Raw genomic sequence first — 12233 nt, 5'->3', positions numbered from 1 at the left:
GGCTCAGCAGCGCTGCCACTTCGCCTTCTCTCCGCCTGCCTCCTCCCAAGCGCCAGGACCGACAGCGGAGCTGATTCACTCCCCAGCGCTAACCACCCTGTGATGCGAGCGGGGGAACTGCCTTAGAAGGGGTGAGAAACCCTGTTCTTTCTGGTTTTTTGTATCTCAGTCACCTCTGAGGCTCTCAGTCCTCCCCAGCTATAGCGTGAGGGACAAAGCCAATGCATGTGAAGTCAAAAGGAGATTGCAGCTGGAGGCAATCATTCCCTTGCTTGGGGTAAAGCAGATGGAGGAGAACATAATTCTCAGCACCCATCTCACCTGCATCGTGGACCAAGCTACCAGTTGTCATTTGAACTGGAACAAAACCAAATCTCCTTCCCATCAGCACTTGTGACTGTAGCTGGCAGGACATTCTGCAGAACACAGAGACTGAAGTGTCATTATGTCCCTCAGCCAGGCTGCTTGTCCAAGCGTGCCTTCTTTCCTTCCTCCCCTGCCCCAGGACGCATGGCAGTCCATCCAGCTAGCATGTGCTTGGCAGGATTTTCCTGTGCATGCTCCTTTATGGAAATTTTCAGAACTGAGGAACCATTCCAGCAGATAGATTGTGCAAAAAGTACACAGAGAGAAACATGCACCTTTTTTTTTTATTTTGCAGCCAACCCCTGTAGTTAAAATAATCTTGGTTTATGTGCACAGTGCAAGCTGGTGCTCCAACTTATGGCCGTCCTCACTGATCTCTTGCTGACCTGAAGCTTAGCTGTCATTTCACACTTTGCATTCATAAACATCAGCTCAAACATGGGGCCAAACTACTGCCAAGAGACACCAATCAGCTGTGGGTCCAACAGCAGACACACTGCCAAGCTCACCGATATTATAGCCCACAGCTTCCCTCGCCATGCAGATCTTTTCCCTTTGCTGCATTCCCCCTAACTGAGGCCTCTTCTGCAAACAACACGTGCAAGCTAAAGGAGTTCAGCTGGAAGAGCCAGTGTGCAGCTCCAGATGCTTTGTCCTCAAGCTGCAAAGCCAGCCTCACTCACGTTGCAGACCATCACTGCCTGCTTTACACCAAGGCAAGAGAGAACATGTCCAGACAGATGGCCAGACCCAAATTAAATTAACTCTGTGGAAAGACAGGTCCAGTTGAGGTACCAGATGAGGTACTGAGAGACCTTAAGCCAGTTCTGCTGCTAAGGAAAAACTGCCCCAGACATGCTGACCTCATTCAGAGAAACTCAAAGTCTTCCCATTGATCTCTTTGTCAGGTTCTGGGTGTATTTGCAGGATACATTTAGAGTTGGGGGTTTAGCTCTTGCAGATGCTCAGCATGACCCATAGCTCAGGAGCACTGGTCAGTTCCTCACCAACTCCTCACTCTTGCCTTACCAGCAAGCAAAGGCTTCTAGAATCCCTGACTGGCTCAGACACTTCATCCTACACAGCTTGTTGATGACATAACCTCAAATTATCTTTATCACTCCTCAGTGTAACCACAGAAGATATCAAAACATGACATTTCCAGCACTTAAAAAGCTTCACCCAGTACAAAGAGCTGTTGTTCATTTTTTCAGTAGCATGGGCACACCAAGCCTCATCTTCATACAGTGACTTGCCTTAGAATACTGAATCAAGGTTAAACATTAAGTTCCCCTAAGTCCTCACCTTCAAAGTACTCCTCAGCTTAAGCCTGAGGTAGTCAAAAGGCAGACTAAAACTCTAGGAAAAAACTGTTGGCCAGAGCTTCACCCTGCTGGAACAACAGATCTTTCCAGAGTAGGCTTAGAGTACACTCATATAAGAGAAAAATCTCTCTTTAAGCTTGCTCCAAGGCTGTAGAAAAAATTTCCTTGGGATCCAGGGACTAACACAGACCTCACCTCTTTTCAGTCAGAGAGCAAGACTTGGACCAGGTCACATCATGAGCATCAAAAAGAAAATGAAGAAGGGAGAAAAAATGCACCACTTAAAACCCCTCCCAACAGACATTCAGCTAAAACAACCACCAAAAAGAGAGTGCAAATGAAACCAGAGATAAACTGTTTTCCTGAGGGGAAGAGGAGCAAATAAACACAGGCACTGCAGAGCCACAGTGCTCAGCAGGCTGCCAAAGGGGGCTCAGGTGGTGCTGCCAGGTGATGTGAAGAAGCAAGCTCGGAAGTGAAGCCTCCTAATTGCGGACCTGACCCCAGGCTTGCAGTGGCCTCAAGAAAGAGAGCAAAATCCAGAGCATTTACCTCGACACCTAAATGCTGACATTTCTAGGAAAAAGAGTGGCCAGTCTAAGCTTTTCTGTCATCCAAAAAGGAGACACCCAAGCTCTGCAGCAGGCTGCACCTTATTATGGATGCTGTAAGCCCAGCTATGGTTCGCAGATAACAGCAGAAAATTCCTCCTCCACAGGCAATGGCATTCAGTACGTGCCACCATAGCATGGTTGGTAGCCACATAATCCATGACATGAGCAGAAATGGATGCAGGCAAAGGTCCCAGTTAGCAGCCCCCTTCTTCACTCTCTTGCTGTTATCCCCTTGCAAGCTTTGGACTGTTAAGCAACCTTGTCTTGGAGAGTGATGACAGGTGTCAGATTATTTCTTAGAGAGGTGTCTCTCTGGGGGATTTCTGTCATTTTGTTCTTTTCTGTAATACTGAACATCTAATAAGCAACACCTACTACCACCTGCTACAGTAGTTCATTCACTGATCATCTCATTTTTTCCCCATTTATCACTGCAATGATGACTGCATTCACTTTCAGTGAAGAGTCTATTAAAAACATACAGCGCCAGCTTTTCTTTAAGAATTGCAGGAGCCACCCAACACCAGGGACAAAAGTCAAGTCCAGTGCTGTGGCTGCGAGCCACTTGCCTCCATTCCATAAATATCCTTAAGTTCTTTACACATCTCTAGTGCTGTCTAAGTGGGACAGTATAATGCAAAATATTATGTGAAAGAGCGTTAATGCAACTTCTGGTTAAGATTTAACAGGGCTAATTTCCTCTTGCTGTCACTAGCATGAATCATGTTTCTTTCTACTGCAGGCAATGACATGACGTTACATGAAATGAGTGCGAACAGGAGAATCGGTCCCAAAATACACAAAGATAGAGAAATTTAAGGTTATGATTGTAAATTGCCTTGCCCACACACACAAACTTTAATTTGCATTAGTGTAATATGACAGTATCATTCACCCCATAATACACTGTCATTATTGCTCACATTTCCATGGTATCCATTGCTTGATAGGTCCCATGGGACAGATTTTGCAAAACAGCTCAGCTCCCATTTAGGCAGCAAAATACATGGCTGGGCTTTTGTGAGCACTGTGTACACTGGAGGCTGAGCTTGTTTGAACAGGCAGCAGAATTGTCACAATGGGAGCTGTGAGGCACTAAGCATTTTTTAAAATTCTGGCTCTGCAGGTTCCCCTACAGGAGAAGAGAGAAATAAAGATTCCATCAAAGGTCTTTCTCTGACTGGTTTCTGTAATGTTTTGGTTTGGTTTTTTTCCAGGCTTGCTTTACTTCCAGTAACACAAATTCTGAAGTGCTATTACAGACTCTTGTGATTTTTATCGTCAGTCTTGGGAGGCATGGCAGAAACCTTCAGGTGTGAAATCTTGCTATGACTTGACAATCTCAGATTACAGAAAAAAACCCCCAACAAACCAAAGAAGAGAAGGTTCTATTCCCCTCTACTATGGGTAGAAAAAAGATATGAGTACAGGTCTAGAGGTCTGAAAGACACAGGAAAAATAAATGTAATCTCTGATTGTTTTTCCTTTTCCTTTTTCAAATCTCATTGCTTTAAAGCCATCCAAAAAACCTACAAGCCCACAATTTGTGACTTTTGAATACTTGTTAATAACAGTGAAATTAAGTGGACTGGTTCAGAGAAGGAAATACTACTTTCTCCCATGAACCGTGACCACAAAAAATAGAAACTACGCAATGTATGGAACAAAACAAGGCATTTCCAGGTCTATATTTCCTGCATTTCAGTGTTTCCCAGATTCTTACCATGATGCTACATTACCAAATAATATAATTTTCGTTATGTTTAGGGGTTTTGCTCCTAAATTTATTTTGATTACCCAGTTAAACACCTGGCAATACACTGCACACTTGGAATCCACATGAAAAACAGCACTGAGCTCAGACAACAAATAAATAAAATTGGAGCCTGTCTTCAGTGACTGAAGACTTAAATTAAGTACAGGAAAAAATTGTTTCCTGTAAGTTGTGAGGCACTGGAACATCCAGAGAAGTTATGGATGCCTCATCCTTGGCAGTGTTTAAGGCCAGGGTGAATGGGGCTCTGAGGAGCCTGCTGTAGAGGAAGGTGTCCCTGCCCATGGCTGGGGGGTTCTAACAAGATGATCTTTAAGGTCTCTTCCAACCCCAGCCATTCCAGGCTTCTCTGAAGGCTTCCTCCAGCACTACGAAATGTGGGTCTGGTTACAGACCAATTGGTTTGTTAAAAAGCTTCAGAGAAGCATTGATTTGCAAACCCATCCAGCATATTTGTGAGTCAATAAATCTTCTTTATACTATCCTTGACTTTGTATCGGTTTTGGTTTCCTCCGCCCCGCTTCTCTGCATTATCCTACACACAGAGGTGCATCAGGCCTTTGTGTGCTTTGCCTGGCAAACCCTACCACTTGCCTCCTGTGCATTTCTCTTTCCAGCCTCCCTTCTTTTCTGTTCTCACCTCTCTTGATCCTCATTCTGCTCTGCTCCCCTTTGCACCGTTTCCCTTTATCCTGAGCATTCCCATCTGATTTAGGGCTTGACTGAATTGATAGAGCTGCACATAGAGGACAGTGCAGCTCTGACTACAATTCCATCTCTGATCTGTCCGCCTCTTGGAGGAAAAGCGTCCTTTAATGGCATGCCCCAGGCATAAATCTCATTGCTCGATTCAGTGTTTTGCTCCATTTCGTTGGGAAGGGAGGACATAGACTGAACTTGACCCTATTGGTCAAGTCCATTTCGTGTTGGCTTTTCTCCATCCTTTCCCTGCCCACCTGTCTGGGACAGAGCCTACAGAAAGCTGGCAGCTTCACCTTTAAATACATTTCAGTCACACAGCCTGACCAGGGAATGAAAAGGGCTTTGTGACCTCTTAACTTTTTTGTATGGGTGCTACAAGAGAACATCCCTCCTGTGCCTTTACTAACCTGCTCAGGCTGTATGTGGATAAATCTATGTGTATACACATTTGCACATGGTTGTGGGTGTGGTTTGTTTGTCACTGAGATGTGATAATAAATATTTACAGAGCACCTCATACAAAGAACTGTGAGTTGGGTAAGTTTAGATATTTGGAAAAATCAACTTTATCTGAGTTTCAGCTATTGCTTCACAAATAAAGCTGAGAGGGGGAAAAAACGTACTTCCAAAAGAGTCATTTGAAGAGTACATTTTTGAAAGGGAATCAGCATTGGAAGAGAACAAGCAAGTGACAATCCTCTTGCAAAAACACTGAAGCATCTGAAGCAAAGACCCTGTGGGGGGCATTTAGAAGAGAAATTTCATAATCCCTTTGCATTTCCAACTGCTAGGGCAGTACTGTGCCTGTCAAATGCACTTGGTTTTTGTCTGATCTAGCTGTAAATGAGACTGTTTTGCAGCCTAATATATCTCAGTCAGAAGCTCATTTCACACACGCTCATCAGTGAAATTAGTTCTTCAAAAACACATTTAGAGAAGCAAATGTCATCACTTTTCCCCCATGCCAAGTGCGGGGTTCGTAGCCAGATTACTCTGTTTTAGGCACTGTTACAGCGCCAAGCACAGGTAGCTTGGTGTGGAATACAGATTTAAAGCAGGCATATACACGTTAAACATCTGCTTTTCCCATTTCAGCACTCGGATGCTTATATATTATTTTTATATTGGTGCTTTGGTCTAGTGAGATGAATGCAGAGCTACAAGTTAGGAGTTGTCAGTTGTATTCCTGAGTCTGCTGGTGACACTCATTGGGTTCCACTAACCTGGTGTGAAGCATAAGAAAGACTAAAAATAACAAGCCATGGTTTATATCTTTGAGATCTGTAGAAGAAAAGTAGAAAAGTCCAGTCTATTTGGACCCATGGAGTTACTGTAATTACAATCATCAATAAAGAAAAATGGAACTAGACCAAGATTTTAGCACACAGCACTTGTACTAGGAAAAAAAAAAAGTTATTTGATTGAAATAAAAACAATGCAATAGTTATTAAAACATTTAGCAAAAAAAAAAAAAGGAGGACAAGAAGAGAGGAAAGGATTTTTATACTAGAATGGCATGATTGAGGATTTCTGATTTTTAAACTTTTTTGTCAGGATCCAGTATAGGAAAAAACATCAAACGAAACAAACCACCTAAAATTAGGCAGCATAAAGCTGTATTAAAATGGATGAGAAAAGATTATTTTTGTTCTGACTGAAAAAAACACATCTAGAAAAAGCAGAACTTCCCACAAATCTGAAATTTTATTTTCTGTACACCTAGTAATAAGCATATAATGTTATTTTTCTGATACCTATAACTCCACATAAGTATCACTGCCACTTACATACAGAGTATTAGCACATATATACACTTTCTACCCCGTAAAGTTGCTCTGCAACAGATTCCTTCGCTTCCATACAGTGTGCTCAGCTGAAGAAATCTGCTTCCAATGATGAATCAGCTGCTAAATTGTAAGTAGAAAGTGGAAGACATCAAACATAATGCAAGGGCTCTTCTTTGCATAAGGCCAATGCGCCAAGAAAGAGTAAAATGAAGAAACATTTCCTTCTTCGACGTCAAAAAAACTTAATGAAAGAAGAGCAAGAATTTCAAATTACCAGAAATGATCACAGACTCACTGCTCAAAAGCAGGCAAAAAAAATAAAACAAAACCAGCCTCCCCCCCAAACCTTGTGCCTTGCCTTGAGAAGAAGCAACAAAAAAAGAGCCAGCACAAAAAGCAGTATTTCACCCAGCAACCTTCCACACAATCACAAGAGGATAAAAACCGATGGATGTGGAATTTCACCCCAAGACCGGGACACAGACATGCCCAGAGCTGAAAGCAACTACCTCTGACAGGGACCTGGAGGGTATTTTTTTACTCTTCACACTTCTTCAGTGACTTGCAGGGCTTGTCACACCAGCTCATTGCCATGGAATTGAATCACATGGCAATAGGACCAGACAGATCTCTGATTTTTCATTTGCTGCATTTTCAAACATGACTCCAAAAGGCAGAGTTCCCGGGCTTGTAGTCAGGAATGCAAGAGATAAGAGGGAATGTTAATGAAGGTGTGATACATATTACAAGACCAGGGTGGCCTCATGTTCTCTCTAGTACACTCCAATGATAACATGAGAATGGAGGAATGATCAGGCAGGGCAGAACCCCAGGGTGCTTCAGACAGGAAATCTCAAATGGTCAGTAGCACATCCTGCTGAGAATTGCAAGAGATGCAATCAATTGCTGATAACCAGTAGCTAAAGATCAGCTCTAACCCCAAAGGAGGTTTGAAATCTAGAGGTGTCTCCATGTGAGCTCTCATGGAATGGTTTGGAAAGGACACTGAAGAACATCTACTTTCAACCTCCCTGCCAAGGACAAGAACACCTTCCATTAGTCCAGTTCCCCAAAGCCCTATTCAAACTGAACTTGAACACTTCCAGGGATGGGGCATCCCTTGGAAAATCCCGTTTTACTTCCTTTACTTGCACAGTGCCACTTCCCGCGGCAGCGAGCTTTACACCCTAACTACAAACTGGGTAGAAACTGTCATTCTTAATGGACATTTACCACCTTTTGGTTACACTGGATGTCCTTTTCTTCTTCTGTCATGATTCAGAGAGACTTTACATCCTCACATGCATCCTTTTTACCACAGATAATAAGTACAGCACTGGCAAATAGAATTTGCCAGCTCCTTGTGGGATATTGTTTCAAAGCCTCAGAAGTGTCACTGTGAGGAAGGGCTTTCAGTAGCATGTTAAGAATGAGCATGTGTAAGCAGAATTTAGACACATCCAATCTGGGAATTTGGGCATTTAAACTTCAGCCTTGCACACCTGCCAAGAATATAAAATAAGTTTATTGAACTTTTTCCTCTGCCATGTTGCTACTGTTTCCCTAGGAATTCCTTCTGAATATCCTCTCTCCTAATTTTCTGTTATAGCCTTTTTTTTTCCCCTTGCATCATGTAGTACGAAATTTCTCTCAAAATTCTCCAGAAATTTCTCACATAAGTATGTGGACTTTTCAAACAATGGCAGATTAGTAAAGTTCTTTGGGCACTAAATAATTTACCCTGACAGACCACTTGAGCACTCTTCCACTCATGCTCTAATCAGTCAGGTTCCCAATCTTTTTGTCCACTCTCCTGATAGTAAACTGCCATTATTCAGTCCACACAGCCAGACTCCTCTGGGAAAATCAGTCCCTGCCTGGGTGTCCATGTGGGAGCCTTTGAAATGTCCAAGGCAAACACTGGGCCACCCTGTCCCATCACAGCCTTTGGGACATGGCTGAAAATCTGCCTTTAGGATTAACCACCCCCCACTCCTTGCCTCGCACCAGATATCTCACACTCACAACCACGACCTCAATTTCCCTCTACCTCCTGCTGTCCTATTTCCCACTTTTTTTGGCTACACCTGCAACACCTCCAGCTTGGTATCATCAGTACATCTCACTAATAGACTTTCCTGTTGCTTCAGATTAGTAATGAAGAACTTTAAAAAGACATTAAAAAAAGATTTGTGGCCAAAGGTCCCATTAATTATGTTTGTTGTGCCCCACTAGGCACCTTCTTCTAATGCAGCTCATTCCCATTTATCACAAGCCTTCATTTACAGCCTCTTTGCTAGTTTTCAGCCCTCAAGTCAATGCTTCCTCTCCCAGGAAATCCAGTTTCTTTTTTTTTTTTGTTTTAATTAATGGCAGGATGTCTTTCTTCCAAAATATTCTCTGCACATAACCACAGATTTATGTAGCAAGAAAAATACATAAAGATTTAACCACAGAGTGGAAATTAAAACAGCATCAATTTCATACAGGTGAAGCTCTATACTGATGAAAAGAGCAAACAGGCAGTGTCAGGGCAGGGACAGCCAGGGGGAATTCAATGGCATCTGCTCTGCAAAGGTCAGGAAAGAAGATGGAAAGTATCTCTGGTGCCTCTGCATGGATGGAGCAGGTCCCTGGTGGGTCAGTTCTGACATGGCTCACACTGTTCCTCCCTGGGGCAGCTCTGGCTGTTCCAGGAGATAAATAGGAATAATACAAAGCCTCAAGTTTCTGCCAGGCTCCTGGCCACCTTTGTCCAGCAATTAAAATGGCAGACACCTGTAAGGGTTAATTGGATCTCATTCCGGATGTTTCCATTTGCCTCCAAGGTAATGTCTACACTGATAATAGGCTTCAGGCTCTCAAAGCAGTCTTTCAGCACAAGCTCATGGCACGCCTGATGAAGGAGGGAGGAGAAGAGGCTGCACAACACAAGGATGGGGCTGCTGTCACATAGCTGCCCATATCTTCCTGGAAGGGGCGAGCCTGCCATGCACAGCCTCCAGGCCACCCCCTTACAGAAAGCTTCTACCCCAGGCCCAGGGCTGGCACCCAGCCCTCTCCTCTCTGGAGAAGGGCCAGAGAGATGGAGACAGACTGGGGGAGTTTTTTTGCTGACAGGGAATAGCCAAAAGCTTCTCTTGACCCTCGTCTTTATGATCATATGATGGACCTGTTACATTCCTGGCTGTTCTCTCAGTGCTCCAACCAGTGGATCTTTTGCCTGGTCCCCTCCTGCCATGCTGGGCACACAGGACTGTGCCTCAGTTTCTCCTTCACACCTTTCAGCACCTTCTTTTCAGGGCTATTGCTCAAAGATAAAAGTATATCCAGGAAGAGGGACAAGATCCCTCTTGGGCTTTGAATGGAGCCAGAGTCTCTGAAATTCACCTCCACAGCATGTTCAAGAAAGAGGTGATATCGTGAAAATGACTTTGGCACAAGGAAAAACATACGATGCAGACTAGGAGGTCAACTGTGCAAACTTTCTCAGGTCTGGAATAGAAAAAGGAGCATCTGAGCTTGAGAGAAGGATTAGGAGAGCTCTGGCAAGGTGTTAGCCACTGCAGACAGCCTGATCAGGGAGATTATGGAGAACAGCAAAGAGACTTCCTGCCATTCTGTAAGACTGAAAACTTGCAGAAGAAATGCCTAAAGTCTCCCAGGGCTGACACATCCAGGCTCAGACACAGCCCTGGCAGCCCCAGCCCAGTGGTGTTCAGCCTGGCTCATACACACACAGCAGCTCACAGAGGGCACTGTTGGCACAAAAGAGGGAGTACAAAGTACAAGGGGAGGAGGAAACAGCCATGAGTCGGTGCTACACGCCCCTAACCTGTAATGGCATGAACATTTTTCAGATGAGAGAATCTGGAAGGCCTTGTGAAAGCCTGAGCAAACTAATTTCCCTGCTTCCCAAAGCTCATCCTTCTCCAGACCTCACACACAGGCCTTTTTGAAGCTACAGACATCATTAAACCTGTGATGTCCTTCAGTAAGAGGAAGAAAAAACACTTTCATTTACTGCATAATTTTCACCTTCAACTCTTGAAGTTCCATCAACATGGCCGTGCACAAGGGATGACTAGCGCCGGTATGCTGGGACACTCTTGTTTTCCTGCCGATCCAACAACACGTCTTGGCCCTGTGATGGCAAAAAGCCTGCACACACCCTACAGAAGCCTCTATTCACTTTGTACCTGAACCCTGCTGGGACAACACCACCACACACAGCCTTATTGACCAGGTACTCCCCACAAGCCAAGCTGAGAGGTGTGAGAGGGAAGCACGACTTACTAGGCACACGGTTGATAGCTTTCAGGGGTCTCAGGACACGGACAGTACGGATTGCAGACAAGTTAATGTTTTGGAGATCCAGGGAGTACTCCACCATCCTGCAGAAGGGGAGAGAGAGGGAGAGAGAGAAAAAAGAGAGAAAAAGAAAGTTTAAAAGAATCCAGAATTTTGGCTTGAGCCACAGATTTATCATTTCTTCATTGAGGAGTTTCTGGAAGTCATGAGGATGAAGCCTGAGCCTTTGGAAGCAAAAATGAAGTCTCCATGAGCCCTATGGGACAAGCCCAGAGCCCACAGCTCCTCTGGCAGAAAACTCAGTGAGCGGTGAGCGCATTTCTCGCGGACACAGGCCAGGAGCTGTGCTAACACGTACCTGCTGCGAGCGCCAGGAGAGGAAGGAGCCAAGTGAAGATGCACTGGCAAGGAGCACACACCCCTGGCCAGGGCACACACAGGGGGTGGCCACTGCACACGAGGCCAGCAGGAGGAGGGCTGTGTGGCCAGTTTAGTTTCGAGTTACCTGCAGCACAGGGGGTGCTCCCTGTGTTCCCCTCATCTCCCACTGCAGGATATGGTCCCGGGAGGCAGCTTCAGCTAAGCTGTTTTAACTTACACAGAAACAAACCCTCTTACTTAAAGCACTGCCTGCCTTGACTAGGTGGAAAGGCTTCCCCCATGGCTATGAACCACTCCTTTCTGACACCAACCAAAAGGGGAAAAGCCTAATTTTAGGACATATGCTAGACCTTAGCTCTCCTAACCCAACAACATGTGCTCTAAATAACCTCAAAGTGCAAAGAGGTGTGACTAATGCATTGGCTTTGCTGCAAGAGCAGCAGGTGCAGGTGACAAAAAGTGACCTGGCTCAGCAATCCTTAGCCCAGCATTCTCTCCTCACCCAATATGGCAAATGTCCTGTCTCTTTGAAAGCATGGCAAGAAACTATTATACTGATAATTTATCCGGGCCAGCAATTTCCACCTGAGGACCTCAAAGCATCTTTCATGTTTTCGTGAACACAGATGCACGAGGCCTCCGGGAAGACATGGGCCGTTGTCACCAGCTTCCCTCGGGTAACCCTGATCTGGTGATGGGATCAAGAGAGTGACAAAATTGGCCAGTGAAACAGCAGCAGGCAGGACAGGAACTGCTTCTGCTGAATCTCTTCTCAGACATGAATAATGAAACTACAAAAAGTTCCCTGTTCCTTGGCATTTTAACAAGACTCAGGAGACAGGGAGGGATTGGGGAAACAGCCTTTTGTTACTGCCCCCTTTCTCAGAACAAAAACCATCATAATTTATACAGGAAGACTCACAAGCCAACCTAAAGTTGACCCAAATCCCTCTGACCAGGAATCACTGAGAAC

General features: G+C 44.6%; 1 protein-coding gene across 4 annotated transcripts in view; it reads right to left on the bottom strand.

The window, feature by feature from the left end:
* The window catches only part of CACNA1I (calcium voltage-gated channel subunit alpha1 I), a 160152-nt gene that overhangs the window by 50713 nt on the left and 97206 nt on the right, over positions 1–12233 (bottom strand). For all 4 annotated transcript variants that reach the window (XM_017737984.1, XM_017737987.1, XM_017737985.1 and 1 more), the window contains one exon: positions 10865–10962. In XM_017737984.1, coding sequence (XP_017593473.1) covers positions 10865–10962 — 98 coding nt within the window. The remainder of the gene's footprint in view (positions 1–10864; positions 10963–12233) is intronic.

Source organism: Corvus brachyrhynchos, unplaced genomic scaffold (assembly GCF_000691975.1).
Source record: "Corvus brachyrhynchos isolate BGI_N302 unplaced genomic scaffold, ASM69197v1 scaffold56, whole genome shotgun sequence".
Lineage (NCBI taxonomy): Eukaryota > Metazoa > Chordata > Aves > Passeriformes > Corvidae > Corvus > Corvus brachyrhynchos.
The sequence above is the reverse complement of the archived record's forward strand: the minus strand, read 5'-3'. Positions and strand labels throughout refer to the sequence as shown.